Here is a 20,600-nt window from a genome sequence, read left to right as displayed (position 1 = left end):
TGGGTTGTCAGCACCCGGGGCAAGGCAAGTAATTTGCACCCCCTAACCCGTGGATTTGCGCACCCTAACCCTAACCCCCAGATGTTGCACCCGGTGCGGCTGGCCCCCCCTGCACCCCCACCCTACGCCACTGCTCCTTCCTGACAGATCTCCTCAGGTGTTGAGTTTGGCTGAGGAAGCCCTCTTGGCTGTTCTACCACCCTCCGAGGCTTAGGGCAGGTAAGCCACATCTTATGTGGCAGCCCCTAAGTTGTGGAACTCGCAGCCCACCGAGATGCATCCGCAAACTTCCCTATACAGTCATACCTCGGGTTACAGCCGCTTCAGGTTGCATTTTGTCGGGTTACGCACCCGCCGAAACCCGGAAGTACTGGAACAGGTTACTTCCAGGTTTCGGTGGTCGCGCATCTGCAAAGTGCTAAATTGTACTTTGCGCATGTGCAGAAGCACCGAATTGCAACCCGCGAGTGCACAAACGTGCCGCCGCGAGTTACGAACGCTGCAGGTTGTGAACATGCATCCCCCACGGATCATGATCGCAACCCGAGCGTCCACTGTACAGCTTCCGGTGAACGCCTGACACACCTGGCTTCTGACACCTGAGGTGTATATTTTAAGAAAACACCTTAGACCTGCAATTGTGAAGTTGTCTTAAACTGATTTTAATATTGTGGTTTAATTAATTGATATTGTTATAATCTGGCTATTATTGGGGCAATTTTGGAAAACTATTTAAAAAACCTTATTTGCATCATAATAATAATATTGTGGTTTAATTGTTGTAACCCACCCTGGGACCTTAGGGTGAAGGGCAGGGAAGAAGAAGAAGAAGAAGAAGAAGAAGAAGAAGAAGAAGAAGAAGAAGAAGAAGAAGAAGAAGAAGAAGAAGAAGAAGAAGAAGAAGAAAAAATGTGTATGGGCACATATTTATTTGGGTGGGTGATTGGGTGCATGTAGGGCTTTTTTTCAGCCGCATCTCTCTAGAACTCAATTCCAGGATCTCTCAGGTCAGCACCATTGCCATTCTAAGAGAACAAGGGAGGTGTTCATGGTGAGTTCTGACACCTCTTTTTCTAGAAAAAATAGCACTGGGTGTGTGAATATATGGGTTTGTATATATGGCATAAAATGGAAAATACATAGAGATTTGCGATGCAAATGAGAAAAACAAGTTCTGGACAGGAAGAGGCACAAGAGTGGGTAATTCACAAGCATGAACACCACAACAGCAGTGAAACAAAATGGAGGGAAACAAAATGGAGGGCAACAGAATGGAGGGCGATCAGGGGGGACAGGACTGCAAAGGAGTAAGAAACAAAGGAGTTGGAATGTCTCCTGCCAAGGAAGAACCTGGCTGAGAAGATGAGGCGGCTGGGAAAGGGCACTGAGCAGAAAAGGATGGAACAGAATATGGCCTATTTCTGAGGCAAACACCTGAAGCCATGCTGAGGAGCGTTAAGAAAAGCCCTGCTGGATTGGACCAAAAGCCCACCTAGTACACCATCCTGTTCCCCACAGAGGATAACCAGGTGTTTCTAAGAAGCCCCCAAGCAGGGCAGGAAGGCAACAGGGAGGATGTTATAGGGCCTGATCAGAGGGAACAGAGAGTAGGAAGGGCGGAACATGAAGCCTATGAACTGTGTCACCAAGGAAAAGAGAGTCCCAGTTCCTCCGGAAAAGGGAGAATAACAGAGCGAGGAGAGCAGCTTTCCCCATCCTGCTGGACTAGAACTCCCATCATCTCCTGACCACTGGTCATGCTGGTTCTGGGGCTGAGGGGAGCCAAAGTCCAACGACTTCTGGAAGGAGGAGAAGCTAGTTGATCAGAGATGAGGCCTGGGCCCCTGAAGGGGCAGGAGAAGGGAAGGAGGGGTGCGGGAAGCTTCGGGAGGGAAAGGACAGGGCCCAGGGCAGGTCCAAAGAAGGGATCGGGAGGGACGATGGAGAAGCAGGGAAGGCAGGCAGGGTGGGCAGGGGGCCAGGCGAAGCGAAGGAGGCTGAAAAGGCCGAGGCGGGCAGGGGAGCGGCAGGTTTGGCAGAGCTGGCGGCCAGCAGTGTGGTGTGGGCCATGCCAGCGCTGCCGGCCGAGGCCTTGCCGTTGCTGTGGGTGCGCTGGTGCCGGTTGAGGTGGGAGCTGCGGCTGAAGCACTTGCCGCAGACGCCACACTTGTAGGGTTTCTCCCCGGTGTGGGTGCGCTGGTGGATGGTGAGCTCGGAGCGCTGGATGAAGGCCTTTCCGCACTCGCCACAGGCGTAGGGCTTCTCACCCAAGTGGATGCGCTGGTGCTTGATGAGATTGGAGCTGACGCTGAAGCACTTGCCGCAGGCATCGCAGTGGTATGGCTTCTCGCCGGTGTGCATGCGCCGGTGCTTGGTGAGGTCGGACTTCTGAATGAAGCCCTTGCCGCAGTCGGCGCACTTGTAGGGCTTCTCGCCCAGGTGCGTGCGCTGGTGCTTCAGCAGGTTGGAGCGGACGCCGAAGCTCTTCCCACATTCGGCGCACTTGTACGGCTTCTCCCCGGTGTGCATGCGTCGGTGCTTGGCCAGAGCCGAGTTCTGGGAGAAGCACTTGCCGCAGTCCAGGCAGGAGTAGGGCTTTTCGCCCGTCTGCGTCCCTTGGTGCCGCACACCCTCCCCACCTCCCCTCCCGCACTCGCTGCAGGCCGGGCGCCGCCACATGAAGCTCTTGCCGCAGTCGCTGCACTTGCAGGCCAGCAGGGCCCCTCGCCGGCGCTGCCGGCGCGCCCCTGCGAACCCGCACTCGGCACAGCGGCATGGCAGGCGCTCGGTGCTCCTGTGCACCCGCTGGTGCCGCTCCAAGTGGGAGCTCTGGGAGAAGCCCTTCCCACAGTCCTCGCAGCGGTAGGGCTTGTCGCCGGCATGGATGCGCCGGTGCCGGTCCAGGTGGGAGCTCCAGGCAAAGCTCTTGCCGCAGTCGCTGCAGGCGTATGGTTTGGCCGAGTCGTCTGGGTGCCGTGTCCGCCGGTGCTGCAGCAGGGCGCCATTCAGACCGAAGCTCTTGCCGCAGTCCTGGCAAACGTAGGGGTTCTCTGCGGCATGGTGAGCGCGGCGGTGCTTGGACAGGGCCGCGTTCTTGTTGAAGCCTTTGCCGCAGTCATCACACCGGTAGGGTTTGGCGCTGGCTTTGCTGGCCGGTGCCGCGGCCGCAGCCAAGCAACAGCTGCACGAGGAGGCCTTCTGGAGCCCACCGAAATGCGTCCGCCGGTGGCGCTCCAGGTGGGAGCTCCAGGCGAAAGCACGCCCGCAGTCCTCGCAGACGTACGGCTTCTCTCCGGTGTGGATGCGGCGGTGCCGCTCCAGGTGAGAGTTCCAGTTGAAGCCCTTGCCGCACTCCTGGCACTTGTAGGGCTTCTCTTCCAGGTGCTGCTTCTGGTGTTTGATGAGGTGGGCTGGGAGCCCAAAGCTCTTGCCGCACACATTGCACTCACAGGGCCGGGCCGGGCCGGGCCCACTCCGCTTGCCGGCGTGGGTGCGCTGATGCTGGATGAAGGCCGAGCCGACGCTGAAGCTCTTGCCGCACTCGGCGCAGCGGTAGGGCTTGGTGCTGGTGTGGCGGCGCTGGTGGGTCGCCAGGGTGGAGTGCAGCCGGAAGCTCTTGCCGCACTCGCCACACTTGTAGGCCTTCTCCAGGCCGGCAGCGCCGTGCAGCCGTGAGCGCTTGCTGAAGCCGAAGCCCTTGCCACAGCTGTGGCACCGACTGGTGTGGCCCAGCAGGCCATGGTGGTGGTGGTTACGTGAGGAGAACTTCTTGAAAGCGCGGTGGACAGTCGACTTGGCCTGTCTCTTCCCCAGGGGCTTCCTTGGCCGCTCATCCAAGGCCACCTGGTCTGGGCCTTCCTCGCTGGCTTTCAGCTCAGGCTCAAGAGGCTCCTTTGTGTTCTCCGGTGGGAGATCCCTTTGGGCCTCCACCTTCTCAATGGCAACATCCCCTCCGGCCTCTCCTTCTCCGTCCTGCGGTGCCTCCTCCTCTTCCTCTTCGTTCCCGTTCTCATTCTCACTCACCATCCCATCATCTGCTGGAACAACGAGAGAATCCAGTAACTGCTGAGGTCTGGGAAAGGAAACTTGGGAGAAGGGAATTGAAAAGGCCGTCATGGGTGAGCCACAACTCATCGCTCTTCCTGGCAGACCCCTGCCCTCCTCCTCCCCCAACAGAAGAGAGGCAGACCAAATCTCTATCTGGCCCACCACCCCACACTGGGCAAGAAGATGCCTCCAGGAAGCCTCCAAGCAAGGAGTAGGCCTCCCCTGCTGTTACCCCACCAGCAGATGACATTCAGTTCCATGGAGAAGGGGTGGGGTGGGGTGGGCAACCTTCAGGGACCACGTGCCAGTGCTGGGTGGGGCCAGAGTCAAAAATGGGAAGAGCAAGTAATGTCAAGTTTCCCTTTATTTAGTAGGCTAGTTCTACACTCACCCACCATTCATGCAAGCAAGCAAGAGGAAGAGTTCAACACAAGGCAAAACTTCTCAAGGAGAGAGCGAAGAGATGAGTGTGGTGTGGGGAGAGCCCAGAGGGCTAGGCAGAGGTGTTTGGCTCTTAAGCCAGAGGTTCCCCAATATTTCACATAAGGCCATCATTGATTGATTAATTGATTGATTGATTGATTGATTGATTTGTATTTGTATGCTGCTTTTCATTCAGATGAGTCCCAAAGCAGCTTACAAAAAATCACTAACAATAACAGAATACAGCATCCTCACAATTACAGCATAAATCGTACAAAACTATTAAAACAATTGAAGTCAGAACACACTACGAGCAAAGCAGCAACTAAAAAAAAAAAAAAGCTAAACCTCACCATTGCAGCAAAAGTCACATTACTGTATGTGATTATAAATGCTGTATTGACTTGTTAATCTGTAAAACCATGCTTAAGTATTCCTCTGCTATGCTGTGCTCAGCTAACCATTCCCCATTTCTTGCTCTTTTGAAAGACCCAGAGGGATGGCTGGAGAGAGCAAGGGGTAGGTAGGAACCTGGGTTCAAACCTCGGCTCAAGTCTTTGGCCACTTGGCTCAGTATTCCCATCTGTAAAATGGCCTAAGTCATCCCACACAGCAAGCTGTTGGGGTGGTGTTTCTTTCTTTGGCTGCAACTCCCACATGTTGCAGTCCTCTGGGCCCACATTTTTCTTTGGTTGCCAGACCAGCCCCAGTCTCTTTCCAGCCCACTGACAGAAGCACATAGGGCAATCCTGGTCTGCCTTGCTGAGTGGATTGTTTGCTCTGTTGTGAGTTTGCCACTGACATCAATGGAGGCTCCACAACAGACCCGAGCCCAGCAGATCATCTCCTCTGTGTGCTCCCAGAGCAAGTTGGTGGATATCTGGAAGCAATTAAAGAGGAACTGCAAAGAAAGAGTAATTGCCTAGCAACCATAAAATCTGTATCCGATTTCCTACCCCTCCACCTTGCTTCTCCCTGTGCAATTCCTGGGGAGGGGGGGAACCTCAATTTTTTGGGGGGGACCTTAAGTACATGTTGTTGCTCAACCCAACTCCTTCACAGGTGGTTGGGGCCCTTGCTGCCAGATGGCCTTTGAAGGGAAGGTTTTTTTTGATTGGAATCCTTTTCCCTTAAGACCTCTGTTGCTCTTCCTTGCTTCCTGTCTCTCTTTTCAGCAGACCCCGATTTGGCTGTTGAGCAATTTGGAAGGTATCTAGGGCTCACAGACCGCTCATATGCCCCCACCCGGAACAGGTGTACTGAGCCTATCATCTGCATTAACGGCCTCAGCCCAGTATACCTGAAGGAGCGTCTCCACCCCCATCATTCTGCCGGATGCTGAGGTCCAGCGCCAAGGGCCTTCTGGCGTTTCCCTCATTGCGAGAAGCAAAGCTACAGGGAACCAGGAAGAGGGCCTTCTTGGTAGTGGCGCCCGCCCTGTGGAATGCCCTCCCATCAGATGTCAAAGAGTTAAACAACTACCTGACATTTAGAAGACATCAGAAGGCAGCCCTGTTCAGGGAAGTTTTTAAGGTGTGACATTTTAATGTATTTTTAATCTTTGTTGGAAGCCACCCAGAGTGGCTGGGGAAACCCAGGCAGATGGGCGGGGTACAAATAAATTATTATTATTATTATTATTATTATTATTATTATTATTATTAATAGCAGGCCCCACAGAAAACCCCTCAGCAGCAATAGATTTCAAGGAAGGTTTGACATTTCCTTCAGAATAGCTTGCCTCAGGCCCCTGCACAAGTCACTTTGCTGCCTGAGGTGAAGAAAAAATGGGGTTCCCCTCGGCCCCTCCCATTTCCACCCATAGGAATGAGTCACATTTGCCCACACCTGAGGCAACAGACAACTGACGCATAGGGCACACCTAGCCCTATCTTCCAATACTTGGCTGTGGCTTCCTGTCCCCCGGAATCTGCTACTTGGGGTGGCCGTCTCACTCTGCCTAATGATAGGGCCGGTCCTGTCTGATCCTCTCACTGAAAAACCCCTGGGTCCATGATGGCTATGCTCCGCCTCTGGTGATCAGGTCCTGCATGCTCCGCTTCCCACAGACATCTGGCTGGCTGCTGCGAGAAGAAGGGTGCTGAGCTAGATGGGCCATTGGTCTGATCCAGAAGGCTCTTCTTAAGTTTCTTGACTTAGTTTGAAAACTACCACAGCTCTACAAATAAGTATCATGCCATGAGAAGCACAAAAAAGTAGAACAGATACCATTGGTCTATCCAGATCAGTGTTACCCTTCACCAAGCCAGTGGTGCTCCAGATTTTGTTAAGACCTGGTCAGCATGACCAATGGTCAGGGGCTGTTGGAGTCCAGCAGGATCTGGAGGAAACACAAGTTCCCCACATCCCTAACTTTAGTGAAGAAGATCTTCTGTAGTGTGTAAAAGAGAAGCTTCACCTACCTCACAGTGAGATAAAAAAGGTAAAGGGACCCCTGACCATTAGGTCCAGTCAAGACCGACTCTGGGGTTGCGGCGCTCATCTCGCTTTATTGGCCGGGGGAGCTGGCGTACAGCTTCCGGGTCATGTGGCCAGCATGACTAAGCCGCTTCTGGCGAACCAGAGCAGCGCACGGAAACGCTGTGTACCTTTCCACTGGAGCGGTACCTATTTATCTACTTGCACTTTGATGTGCTTTCAAACTGCTAGGTTGGCAGGAGCAGGGACCAAACAACGGGAGCTCACCCCGTCGCAGGGATTCGAACCGCCGACCTTCTGATCAGCAAGTCCTAGGCTCTGTGGTTTAACCCACAGGGCCACAGTGAGATACCACCCTCCAAATATTTGCAACAAGTTGTGACGGTCAAGATGTGCGAGATGTGCAGTTCCATACCGCACATTACACTGGAAGCACAAGTCGCTCAGGAAGCCATGGTCACCTTATCATGCCAAGGCACCCTCAGGATACCCATTTAGAAATTCTGCTGTATCGTGTTTCTGCGGTCAAGAGGAACCTGGATGCATGCTCTGCATCAGGGAAGGGGAATGTGGTTCCCTCCAGGTTGATGGACTTGCAACTCCCATCATCCCTGATCATTGGCCACAGTGGCTGGATTGATGGGTGTTGGAGTTCCAACACCAACCTACTCCGCAGCCTCTATTTTCTTCTCTGGACACTTGACTTACCAGGTGCCAACCCTCTTCTTCTGTGAGACTCAGCAAACGCGGTGATCCGGGGCCAGCTGATTGCAATTTCCTCCGCTGTGCGGTCATGCCGGAAAGAGAGGGGGAGGATGCAATTGGAAAGGAAATTAGAGGCAGGGCTTGGTTACACAGTAATTCCCAACTGGGGCATTCCACCCCCTTTAGGATTCAAGAGCCTGCCACTTCCACCCACTGGGCCACATTCACCCTGGACATTTGAAGAACCACGACACTGTTTTAAAGAGTCGTGGCTTCTTCCCCCAAAGAATTCTGGGAGCTGTAGTTATTGTTAAGGGCGTTGAGGATTGTTAGAAGACCTCTGTCCATTTTACAAGAGGCACAGTTCCGGGAAGAGATCTGAAAATGCTTTGCACTGGTATGAAATCTACTAACTGCAACAACAAAAAAAGGCCCTTAACGGCTTCTAAATGGCATCTTACTGTTAAGCCATAGATGAAATGAATGGTTTGGCCTGGATGGAGACGTTTTCAGAATCTGTGCAATGGCAGAACTGGAGGAAAAACAGGGGAGGAAAAGCAAAGTGGACTCTGTTTATTTAATAAGTAAGTTGTTTCCAATTCGTAGAACGCTTTTTGAAATGATGTCCCAAACAATGGAAATGTTAGGTATGATGAAACAGATTACAAATCAGTTCCCAGCAGGAGTAGCCAACATGGTGCACTCCAGAAGTTAAAGGTAAAGATAAAGGGACCCCTGACCATTGGGTCCAGTATTGGCCGACTCTGGGGTTGCGATGCTCATCTTGCTTTATTGGCCGAGGGAGCCAGCGTATAGCTTCTGGGTCATGTGGCCACCATGACTAAGCTGCTTCTGGCGAACCAGAGCAGCGCACGGAAACACTGTTTACCTTCCACCGGAGTGGTACCTATTTATCTACTTGCACTTTGACGTGCTTTTGAACTGCTAGGTTGCTGGACCACAAATCCCCACCATCCCTGGCCTTCGGGGAGTTATGGCTGGGGATTCGGGAAGTTGGAGTAACAGAATCAGAACCACAGAGTTGGAAGGTATCGCAAGGATCATCTCTAGTCCAACCCTGTGCAATACAGATGTAGTCTAATAACATCTGCAGGGTACCATGTTGGACACCCTTTGTTTAACAGGCGAGATACTGTGCACGCTATAAATGTGGACATGCCAATATTGAATGCATTGAATTGTGTGGGTGATCTGCGCGGGCTCAGTGCTTCCCTAGTCATAGGAGAGAGAGGAGGAGGCCTTACCCAGAGAGATCACATTCTCATAGTTCTCCTGCATGTTGTTGCTGGGATGCAGAATAGCCCCTGCAGCATTTCACCTGGAGGACAAGAAGAAGGCGCAGTCACCCACCTTTTTTTGCAGGTGACGTTAACTCTTGCAAAAACAACACTCTCTGGTGCCCATTACCCTTCCACCCAAACCAGGCCGCTAACAACCATGTCAGGGTGTCGCCACCAAACTCCCTTCAAATTGCCTTCCTGCTTCCTTCTTCCACATGCACACCTCTTTAAGGAACTGGAGATCAGCGACTGTCATCCTTTTAATTTCGATCTAATAGAAGGGTAGCACCCAAAGAAATCAGGGTTGGGGAGCCTGTTGCTCTCTTCCAGATGTTTCTGATCCCTTCCTTAATCCAACATCAGGTCTCTGTGTCTGTATAGGATCACAGGCGCACAAGCTCATGGAAAGCTGCCTTGTGCTACCTAGCACAGTATCCCCGACACTGACTGGCAGCGGCTCTCCAGAGCTTTTCAGGCGGGGGTCACGATTCCCAGCCCTGCGCAGAGGTGCCAGGGATTGAACCCCGCGCCCTTCTGCACGCCGAACGGCTGCCCGACCACTGAGCATAGAATGATGTGAATATATATATAGTCTGCCAGCCTTACCCACTGAACCGGGCGGTGTCTGTCTCTGCCACAGCCGGGTCCGCTTCTAATCGGAGGCGCCCGACCCCGGGCGCGCCGTCGACCCTGGGGGCCCGAAAGCGGAGCCCGATCCGGAGTCACTCCCTTCCCTACCCATCCTGACTGCACTTCGGCTGGGTTCCCTCTGTGCCTTCTCTTCCTCCTTTAAGGGTTCAGGAGTGAGAGCCTTTGCAATATTCTTTTTATTCTTATTCTTGGCGAGGAGTGGAGCAGGGTGGGTCTCACCCTGGTAGATTTCACCCCAGGATCTTCCAAGGCGCACAAGCCCCACAATGAAACCGCGATCGGTTGCCGACCGGCTTGCTATTGCATGGACACAGGAAGGGGCAGGAGCAAGGCTGGGGGTGCTTGGGATCTGATGCTGGAGAGGAGGGGAAGGGGAGGCAGGAAGACTCCGGGGAGGAGGGGGAGGCGGCTGGATTGGAGAATCATAAAGAGAAGAGAGACAGGAGGAGGTGGAGAGGACCAGAAATCGTGGTGGGAAGGGGCTGCCTCCGTCCTTGCAAGCGGCTCCTAAGCTGCACGCAGGAACCGAGCTGCCTCCATTGCAGATCGCCAGCTCTTTTTTGGGGGGGGGAGTCCCCCCTCCCTGTCACAAAAGGCTAGTGGGGTTCTCGCGCCGCCACGAAACGGCCTCTAATAAAGATCGCGAACCACGCAGGGACTTTCTCATTGTTTGAATTGTTCGGATCGGCACCCCAGAGCAGATTTATATTCAGCACCCCCGCCTCGGGATCTGCAGATCGTCTCCTTTTTCTACCTCCACCCCCCACCCCTCGCTCCTGAACCGGACTTATCAGGTAAATGCATTTTTTGGAGGCGACCCCCGTGCGAAAAGACACCCATTATCTCCCCTGGGGTCGACGCATGGGGTGAGAGGGGGCAGTGGATTAGCGGTGGAAGAAGTGGGAGGAGGTGGGGTGGGGTAGCTGGATCCAGAACCGCTCCTTTAAAAAAAATTACAATTGACACCTGATCCTGTTACGCTCGCGCAAGGGATGGATTCGGTTACCTGGTCGCCGAACGGAACAATGGACCAATCAGCCCCGGGGGCGGAAGGTGGTGGGCGATTCTGTTTCGTCTAAAAGTTTCCCAGGTGCTTTCGAAAGATGAGCGCAGACAAAACAAAATTGCCCTCAGGGCCGATCTTCTTTGCCTTGCTAGAGAGCTCCTTTGTGCAGTTTCCAGCTTTGCTGCTGCCGCTGCCGCCGCACGCACTCCTTGGGTTGTAAAGTCTCCTCCTAAAAACCACAGGCTCGGATAAAATTCCTATTCATCCTCAGATCCCCGCTTAAAAAAAAATCGGAAGAAATAAAACAATATTACAGTATTTCGAAATGATATGCCAGTGTTTATTACAATCGCTTGGCTTGAGTGGCCTTAGGCACGTCAGCCTCAGTTTCTCCCTTTCTGTGAAATGGGAATAAGAGGGATGCGCCTCACGGATCTTACTGAGATGGGAAGGAGATGTTGTTAAGCCAGATCCATCACTGTGCAGTGGATGGAGGAGCCCTTGAAATGGGACGTTTGAGGTTTGGCCTGAGTTGATGCCCATCTCATCCTAAATTGGGGAATTTGCAGCGGTTTTTATGCATAGCAAAGTCTAATTGCAATTGGCTGTGTATAGTAACACCAGATATCGCACATCTCCCCTCCTTCCATGGTCCCAACTCTTGCTGCTGATGGCGTAGAAAGCTCCATGCAGCGCAGCCACATATGGATTGGGGATCTACGGCTGTACTTTCCATCATCTCTGACCACTGGACATGCTGGCTGGGGCTGATGGATCCAACAGCAACTCGTGGGTTGGGTTTCCAGTTTGGAACTGCAACTACAGAAGTTGTCAGATACTTGGAATGTCACAATAGGTGCGAGTGGGTGCCATTTCCCAGAGCTCTCTAGGAAGAGGGATTGATTGTTAAAGCAGTCTGGGAATTGTAGCTCTGAGTGGGCTCTCCTAATAACGCTCAGCACCCTTCACAAATGGTTCCCAGGATCCCTTGTGGGAATCTGTTTATAGTGGCATTGTGGTGCTTTAAATGTATGCTGTAACCGTGGCCCTTGTATGCTTATGGTTGATGATGACAGTCCCTCTTTAAAAAGTCAGGAAACAGCGACTGGCTTCCGAAATGTAGGAGGATTTAAGGGCTGGTTAACACAGACATGTGCATTCCCTTATTTCTCCATCACTTGGTTATCATGAATATAAAGATCTCCTGCTGTCTGTGCAAACTGACTGTGTCTGAGGTCATGCGAGGTGCCTTGGAAATTCTATGTGTGAATTTATTCACACAAGTCGTCACCGGATGGCTATCCACAGTTAGGAAGTGATGAGTGCCCATGTGTGTGACACCCTGACATCCTGGCAGCTGGACCAGTGCAAGGGGTGTCATAGATGCCTACCTCCAAAGTCAAGGATAGGGAATTTGGTTCCCTGCAGATGTTGTCGGACTCCAACTCCCATCATTCCTTTATCACTGGACTGGGGATGATGGGAGTTGGAATCTGACAACATCTAGAAGGCCGTAGGTATCACTGCCTTAAGGTGCTAACTTTTCTGCCATAGAGTCAGGATGGCTAAAGAGCAGTACACACCTGACGCACTTTTAGGTAAAGTGAGGTATTCCACAATAACAGCGGTATTTATTTAAGGAAAATATAGAGCCCAAAGTCTGGTTCGGTGTTTGAGCTTCAGATAAAATTTACTCCCACAAATAATGATGGCATTCTCTCTGTGACTCCCTTGAGAGGCTCAATATTTGTGTTTGTGTGTGTGTGTGTGTGTGTGTGTGTGTGTTAAAAAAGAGAGAGGCTAATTTGCAAACTGACATTAAACACTAGACTGATGTGATATCGCTACTCTGCTCTGGTTATTAGGCTCGAGCAAGCAGGAGAATACTAGCTTAGCAGGGGCTACACGTGTGTTTCATGGATGGAACGATTGTCTTGTTTTTAGGAGCCAGTGGCTTGCTAGGACCTGGCTTGGCATCGGATCATGGAGGATGCGTGGCTAGTTGCAGATCCGAATCAGAAGCCCGTTTACAGGGAAACTCACCAGGAGACCTGTGACAGTCTGGTGGCACTGCGTAAGTATCTCCTTCAGAAGATCCCCAACTAAAGCAGGCCGTGTTACAGAGCCCAGAAGCAATACAATGGTACCTCGGGTTATGAACAGTCCTGCTTACAAATGCTTTGGGTTACGAACTCCACAAACCTGGAAGTAGGTGTCCCAGGTTGCAAGCTTTGACCCAGGATACGAACGCAATCCACTTCCGGGGCTGCAGGAGGCCTATGTAGGGAATGTGCATCTTGGATTAAGAACACTGGGTTAAGAACGGACTTCCGGAACGAATTAAGTTCGTAACCCGAGGTACCACTGTACTTTCTTTCTTTCGGCATGTTCTAAAGCAGGGGTCAGCAAACTTTTTCGGCAGGGAGCCTGCCCAAAGGTGAAAATGTGATAGAAAATGGGTTGGCTTCAGATTTAAGAAACGGTTATGCATCATCCTAACAAATGAAAACAGTGCACAGGAATGGGAGACTCAGGTCTCTCCAGACATGATTAGATGACAAGTCCCGCCATCCCTGATGATGCTCAGGGCTGACGAGAGCCACTCCTTCCTGCTCCTCACCCCTGCAGCATTTTTATTCCTGTAAATCACACAAATTTGCGGTGGGTTAGCAAGTGGTTTATAGCTGTGCAGTTGCTGCTGTTTTGGTGTGAGGAAGAGGGCAGGACAAAGCAGCACAGCACTAACGTCAGATGGGGGAGTTGTGTTTTGGATCCACACGTCCTTCCACAGTGGGGACATTGGTTTCCGGGCGGGAGTTGATCACAGTGTGGATTTGCCAAGCGTGCCTTCCTCTTAGCATGTTTCTCCCTTGCGTCCTGAGTTTGAGCGTCTTTGATGAGTTTGGATTTGATATCCCGCTTTATCACTACCCTAAGGAGTTTCAAAGCGGCCAACAATCTCCTTTCTCTTCCTCCCCCACAACAAACACTCTGTGAGGTGAGTGGGGCTGAGAGACTTCAGAGAAGTGTGACTGGCCCAAGGTCACCCAGCAGCTGCATGTGGAGGAGCGGGGAAGCGAACCCGGTTCATCAGATTACAAGACTACCGCTCTTAACCACTACACCACACTTTGAAGCCCATGACACCTTTGGTAAAGGCTGTTCTCCAATTGGAGCGCTCACAGGCCAATGTTTCCCAATTGTTAGTGCTTATACTACATTTTTAAAAATTTGCCTTGAGACAGCCTTTAAACCTCTTTTGTTGACCACCAGCATTACGCTTTCCATTTTTAAGTTCGGAATAGAGTAGTTGGTATTATATGGTATTATGTGGTATTATAGCATGGTATTAAGCAAGGCGGAAGTATCATAGCTTTGATATAGCCTGTTTTTCCTTCTTTATGTAGGACCTGCAAGTCCCAAACCCAATGAGATTTTCCTGGTAGAAGAAGATGAGGAAACTTGTGTCCCGGCATCTATTAATAGGGAGAATGCCCGAAGAGCCACCTTAGGTGAGTAGTGCACTTTCAGTGGACCCCAATCTTTTTCTTTGACAGGGCCAACCGATTCTCTTCATCCGTAGTCTCCTGGAGGCAAGAAGTGTGAGAATATGGACCAGGCCAAACAATGGCACTGCAGAGACGAAGGCTGATTGATGGGTTTTCTTTTGCGCCTGAGATCTAACTGGACACCTTACCTAGGGTAAAGGAGATATTTTTCTTTGGCAGGTTGGCGTTTGGCCCTCATGATCTTTTGCCCTCTCCTGAAATATCTCACTTGGCTCATTTACTTGAGCCACTTAACGTTAGTGCCCTGTTGAGTTTTGGTTGTGCTGTTGTTGCCTTGCACCTGGAGAAAGGTGGCACTTCGTTATTGCTACTGTTATTTATTTAATTAGTTATTCCATTTATGGATCACATGACGATTAAAAACCCTGGTCCCAAGCTGTTATGTGGCTTTGTATACTAAAAGCAAAACCTTAAACTTGGACGGGCAACATTTTGGCAGCCAAATCAGCTCCTTCAGCAAAGGTGTCACAGAGAGGTGTAACAAAATAAAAAGATTCCTTCCAGTAGCACCTTAGAGACCAACTAAATTTGTTATTGGTATGAGCTTTTGTGTATCTGAAGAAGTGTGCATGCACACAAAAGCTCATACCAATAAGAAACTTAGTTGGTCTCTAAGCTGCTACTGGAAGGAATTTTTAAATTTTGTTTCAACTATGGCAGACCAACATGGCTACCTATCTATATCTGAAACACAGAGGTGTGTTAGCAGCCTGGCTGCCACATTCTGCACTAGCTGCTGGTGGCGGAACAACTCTAAGGGCAGCCCCACCTAGAGCCCATTGCAGTAGTCCAGTCTTGAGGTTAGCCATGCTACTGTGGCTAAGGCTTGGCCATAACTGCCACACCACACAAAGCTGGTAAAATGCACTCCTAGCTGCTGAGGTCGCTTGGGAAACCAGCAATAGCGATGGATTCAGGAGCATTCCTTTTTACAATGTGCCTGTTCCTTCAACCTTGTTTCTGAATCGTTTAAGATTTCGGTTATCACATTTATCAATACATAGGAAAGTCTGGGGCAGGGGATCAAGTTGCATAGTTGCCTGGCTCCCTAAAAGTCCAAAATCGGCAGTCATGAGGTCCAGAAGCCTTGGCCCTGTATACCTGAAGGAGCATCTCTACCCCCATCCTTCAGCCCACCTCACTATGAGAAGTGAAGCTACAGGGAACCAGGCACAGGGCCTTCTCGGCAGTGGCGCCGGCCCTGTGGAAAGCCCTCGCATCAGATGTCAAGGAGATAAACAACTACAGTCCAACCCTGGTTCCTGAACGGCTTAGTTGCCAAACGAATCGGCTCCCAAACACCGCAAACCTGGAAGTAAGTGTTCTGGTTTGTGAATGTTTTTCAGAAGCCGAAAATCCGACGCAGCTTCCATGGCTTCCAATTGAGTGCAGGAAGCTCCTGCAGCCAATCGGAAGCTGTGCCTTGGTTTTTGAATGGTTTCGAGAGTCGAACGGACTCCTGGAATGGATGAAGTTAAAGAACCAAGTGGTCCCTCGAGTTACAAACGCCTCAGGTGACAAACGTTTCAGGTTACAAACTCCGTTAACCTGGAAGAGGTACCTTGAGTTGATAACTTTGCCCCAGGATGAGAAGGAAATTTGTCTTGCAAAGCACCTCAAAAGACGGAAAACTCTTTCGTCTAGTGAGTTTTTCGTCTTGCAAGGCATTCGTCTTGCGGAGCACCTCTGTATTATTATTATTTTCCCTTAGCCATGCTGGGCGGCTTCTAGCATATACAGAAACACAATAGCATTAAAATCTTCCCTATACAGAGCTGCCTTCGGGTGTCTTCTAAAAGTTGTGTACAGTGGTACCTCTTGTTACGAACTTAATTCGTTCCGGAGGTCCGTTCTTAACCTGAAACTGTTCTTAACTAGAGGCAGGCTTTCGCTAATGGTGGCCTCTTGCTGCCACTGTGCTGCTGGCACACAATTTCCGCTATGGGCTTGCTTCGCAAGACGAAACATCTTGCGAGTTCTTGCAAGTTTTTCCCCTTCCCCCCCTTTTACTAAGCCGCTAATAGCTGCTAAGCTGCTAATAGCCCTGCTTCGCAAGACGAAAAAACCGCAAGACGAAGAGACTCGCGGAACAGATTAATTTCGTCTTGCGAGGCACCACTGTAATCATCACCACCACCACCTGAAAGTTTTGAAGGAATCCTTAGCAAGGCTTATATTTTCCTCGAGCTTTGCCTGCTCCTTCAGTGTGCCGACTGTCCTAAGGGAGATTTCTTTTCCTCTGTGTCTTCCCAGCAGTCGAGGGACTGGGCAGTGAAGAGGAGGAGGAGAGCGACGAGGAAGATGTCCAGCAGCACGACAGCCCTGCGGTGGTGCAGCTGGAGGCCGGGAACTGCCAGAGCCTGCACTGGAGGGTGGTGCAGCAAGTGGGCGGCGGCAAGGTCCTGGCGCGGGAGGGGCCTCCCCTCATGGTCCTGCAGAAGGGCTACGAGTGCGAGGACTGCGGCAAGGTGTTCAGCTGCAGCTCGCACTACAGCAAGCACCGGCGCACGCACACGGGCGAGCGCCCCTTCCGCTGCGGAGACTGCGGCAAGAGCTTCAACGTCAGCTCCAACCTCTACCGGCACCAGCGGGCGCACGCCAGCGCCGGTGCCAAGCCGGCGGCCCCCGCCCCCTCCCTGATGCCCAGCCGCGGGCTGCCCTACCAGTGCGCCGAGTGCGGGCGCTGCTTCCGCCGCAACACAGAGCTGGTGACCCACCAGCGCCTGCACACCGGGCGACTGCCCTTCCAGTGCGGCGACTGCGGCAAGAGCTTCTCGTGGAGCTCCCACTTCGCCCGCCACCTGCGCATCCACACCGGCGAGAAGCCCTACCCCTGCGACGAGTGCGGCAAGCGCTTCAGCCGCAGCTCGCACCTCTACCGGCACCAGCGCACGCACGGCACCAGCGCAGCGGCCAGCGTCACCCGCGCCTACATCTGCACCTACTGCGGCCGCAGCTTCAGCACCACGCTGCACTTTGACCAGCACCAGCGTACGCACCGCGGGCGCAAGCCCTACAAGTGCACCCTGTGCGGCAAGGCCTTTGCCGACGGGCTGGCTCTGGTGAAGCATCAGCGCCTGCACCTGATGGGCGGGGACCAGAGCCACCAGTGCGCCGAGTGCGGGCAGAGCTTTGGCGGGCGCTCGCAGCTGGCCCGACACCGACGGCTGCACGGCACCGCCGAACAGCCCTACGGCTGCGGGGAGTGTGGGCAGAGCTTTGGCACGCGGGGCCAGCTAGCTCAGCACCGCCGGCTGCACCTGTCGGCCGACAAGCCCTACCGCTGCGGCGAGTGCGGGCTGAGCTTCACCTGGAGCTCCCACTGGGAGAGGCACCGGCGCATCCACACGGGCGAGAGGCCCTACTCCTGCGCGGACTGCGGCAAGCGCTTCGGGCGCACCTCCCACCTCTACCGACACCAGCGCACCCACGCCGGCGGGCAGCCCCATGTCTGCCCGGACTGTGGCAAGAGCTTCAACAGCACCTTGCACTTCCAGAGGCACCAGCACGCCCACCACCTCGAACCGGACGGCGGCCCGCCCCCCGGCCGGGCCTGCGGGGACTGCGGGAGGCCCTGCACCGCCTCCGCCGCCTCCTCTCTGCTCAAGAACCAACACGCGCATGCGGGCGAGAGGCCGTACCCCTGCCCCCAGTGCGGGCGCCGCTTCCGCGACACAGAACATCTCTACCGCCACCTCCGCAGCCATGCCCACCGGGCAGGGGAGACTGTCCTCATGCCGGCTTCTACACAGCACAAGGAGCTTGTTCCGTGCTAAGGCGCTGAGGCCGGTTCGCCCGGCCGTGAGAGCGCTAGGCTTTGTGCTGGGGGGTTGGACGGAGGCCCTGCCCTTGTCCGGCAGACGTTCAGTGCTTCCCAGGTGTCGTTTCTCTAGGTGTAAAGGCCCAGTCCAAAGTCCATTGGTAGGGGCGAGTGCGCTTTGCATTCTGGAGGTACGAAGGAAGTAAAATGGGGCAGTATCCCGTTCTCTCATTCCATTAGCAGGAGGGTTTGTGCGGCGTTCTCCTTTTCCCTGCCACTGCGCACCCCTTCTCAGGTCAGCAGGGTGAGGTACAAATAATAAATTGATTATTATTTTTCTTCCCAAATTTCTCCGGAGAGTTGGGAGGCCCCCTAAAGCAATTTTAGGGGGGTGCGAGGAGAGGAAGAGAACATTACTTTGCGCAAGCGAAAATCCTTGTGTTGATGGAGCAATTGCGTAGCGCTACTTTGGAATCAACCCATGACGTCCCTACTGGACTGATTCAGGTCAGCATAAGCATAGGTGGAGTTTCAGGTCCCACTGATCTTTACATCAGGCAAAAATCTCTGCCTGCAAAAATGTTCTGTCCAATCCAGAAGCTTCCTCTGCAGCCACCTGACCTTGCCCAGTATGTTCCTCACCTGCCACCGCTGCTTTGCAGCTGCTCTCCTTTGAGTTCAAGGTGGCTGCCATTGGCTCCTCCGTTCCTGAGGGTAAGCTGTGTGATTTGTGCTTCAAGTAGCGCACGCTGTCCTTGCGGAAGAGGAAAGGGCCATTGGAGGTGGTCTGGGTGCATCTGCACGCCAGGCCAAAGGCACAGTCGCAGCAGCACGAAAGAAAGGAAGGCAATTCTTCACCAGAACAAATCGTGAAAATCGCACACGGCTTGCAAAGCCAATTCTGCGACTGCACAATATTCAGTTTTTTTTTAATTCCAAGAGCGTCTGTGGTGAGGATTTGGAGAAGGGTTGGGCAAGGCCTAGCCAAAGTAGGAAGAGGAGGGTGGCAGCCAGCACCACAGGAAGTCATGTAGGACACAGATGGATGGCCTTCCAGGTGATGTTGGATTCCAACTCCCGTCATCCCTCACTGCTGGCCCTGCTGGCTGGGGCTGATGGGAATTGGTGTCCCACAACATCTGGAAGACCTCAATTGGATATTCACAAGTCCCATTTCTGTGGTACAGAAGGCTTTAAACCAGGCTTCCTCAAACTGCGCCCTCCAGATGTTTTGAGACTACAATTCCCATCATCCCTGACCACTGGTCCTGCTAGCTAGGGATAATGGGAATTGTAGGCCAAAAATATCTGGAGGGCCGAGTTTGAGGAAACCTGTTTTAAACAGTGACAGACACACACACCAGATGTTGTTGGACTCCCATCTCCCATTATAGTCCATCAACATCTCTGAAGGGCCATATGTTAGCTACTCTGGATATGCAGCCCTGCCCAAGTCATATTTTGCCTCCAACGGGCCTGGCCTAAATTATTTTTCTTCCTGAGGGTGGAAAATGCAAATGGCACTCATCCCAGTTCAGTTGTCAATATGGTGTTGTCACCAATGCTAGTCCCACTCAGAGTAAACCCACTTGAGTTACCAACTGTCATGCGGCCTTTCCATTTACAAGAGCAGTGTCAAGGCAGGATTGGGGCCAGGTCTCTAGGACTCCGCTCAGCAGAATGAGGAAGAGTTCCCTCAGCCATGGCAGGGTTGGTTGAAGCAAGTGAAATGATACATGTGACCATCAAAAGTGGGGCTCACATAAGTTAATGAAGTGCAGAGTATAAAATTATCCGATGGTGCCGCTGCACAGGAGCCCTGTGGAAAGGGCAAGATGGCTGCCTTGTTCCCACCAGTGTTCCTACCCCTGCCACCAGATTTAAGGGGTGGGGAAGGGAGACCAGCCCACCCAGAATCAGAATTATTGTGCAGAGTAAGCAACACACCACAGGTTTCCTTATCTTAACACGACGGTCTATGCCTCCATTTGCGTTTAGGTTCACACTAGCAATTTCTCTAACCTGAAAATTGCGCCTTTCACGTTTTGATCCATGGGTGTATTTTACCTAGAAAATGAAGCGAGTTGCAAAGCAGTTTCCCAGCAAGGTGACTTTGGAAACTGAAGTTTTGTGGAGGTGATGACCTCTTGTCCCCTTGCAGAATGCCAAGGTCTGTTGAGGAAGCTGTGCTTGTTCACCCGTTTTAGGTTTGTAGTACAGTAGTACCTCGGGTTACAGACGCTTCAGGTTACAGACTCCACTAACCCAGAAATAGTACCTCAGGTTAAGAATTTTGCTTCAGGATGAGAATAGAAATCGTGCGGCGGCAGTGGGAGGCCCCATTAGCTAAAGTGGCACCTCAGGTTAAGGACAGTTTCAGGTTAAGAACGGACCTCCAGAATGAATTAAGTTCTTAACCTGAGGTACCACTGTACTGACGCGTCCCCTGTTAAAAAGGCATAACCAAAAATCTCCCCCCACCACCAGAGTGATGTGGTACAATCCATTTTACTGCCTCATTCTAATTTTGCTTTCCAGCATGGATAGACTCCGTTCTATTCCATGGCCATTCCAGGCAAACGTGATTTGAGCTGTCATTGTCACCATTTCACAAGTTTTTGTGCTTGGTTCCAAGACAGCTCTGCCCAATTGCATTAAAATATAGCAACCATAGACATTTTGGACTAGTTTATACAATC

General features: G+C 52.3%; 2 protein-coding genes and 1 long non-coding RNA gene across 9 annotated transcripts in view; 1 reads left to right on the top strand and 2 right to left on the bottom strand.

Annotated features, from left to right (window-relative positions):
- Positions 1-20,600, bottom strand: part of LOC310838273 — a 46,891-nt gene that overhangs the window by 12,592 nt on the left and 13,699 nt on the right. The window lies entirely within an intron of this gene.
- LOC310837300 (uncharacterized protein) lies at positions 561-10,795 on the bottom strand. 4 transcript variants are annotated; one of them, XM_083723640.1, is made up of 4 exons: positions 10,573-10,795; positions 8,880-8,953; positions 7,618-7,692; positions 561-4,085 (listed from the first exon to the last, which is right to left on the bottom strand). In XM_083723640.1, exons 2-4 carry the CDS (start codon positions 8,911-8,913, stop codon positions 1,816-1,818), a joined length of 2,379 nt encoding a protein of 792 aa, XP_083579766.1. In that variant the 5' UTR covers positions 8,914-8,953; positions 10,573-10,795; the 3' UTR covers positions 561-1,815. The 4 variants fall into 4 exon arrangements, with proteins under 4 accessions (XP_083579766.1, XP_083579765.1, XP_083579767.1 ...); XM_083723639.1 differs by lacking the exon at positions 10,573-10,795 and adding an exon at positions 9,522-9,891; XM_083723641.1 differs by lacking the exon at positions 10,573-10,795 and adding an exon at positions 9,522-9,891 and having other exon boundaries at positions 561-4,037.
- Positions 9,988-19,288, top strand: LOC310837546 (uncharacterized protein). 4 transcript variants are annotated; one of them, XR_014560574.1, is made up of 5 exons: positions 9,988-10,360; positions 12,517-12,646; positions 13,980-14,084; positions 16,395-18,530; positions 18,564-19,288. XR_014560574.1 is itself a non-coding variant. In XM_083724288.1 (4 exons), the coding sequence occupies exons 2-4, from the start codon at positions 12,556-12,558 to the stop codon at positions 17,915-17,917; spliced, it is 1,719 nt and encodes a 572-aa protein (XP_083580414.1). In that variant the 5' UTR covers positions 9,988-10,360; positions 12,524-12,555; the 3' UTR covers positions 17,918-19,288. The 4 variants fall into 4 exon arrangements, 3 of the variants coding, with proteins under 3 accessions (XP_083580414.1, XP_083580415.1, XP_083580413.1); XM_083724288.1 differs by having other exon boundaries at positions 12,524-12,646; positions 16,395-19,288; XM_083724289.1 differs by having other exon boundaries at positions 16,398-19,288.

This window comes from Podarcis gaigeae (genome assembly GCF_964106915.1).
Source record: "Podarcis gaigeae genome assembly, chromosome: 2".
Lineage (NCBI taxonomy): Eukaryota > Metazoa > Chordata > Lepidosauria > Squamata > Lacertidae > Podarcis > Podarcis gaigeae.
Note: the sequence above shows the minus strand (reverse complement) of the source record. Positions and strands in the feature narration are given on the sequence as shown.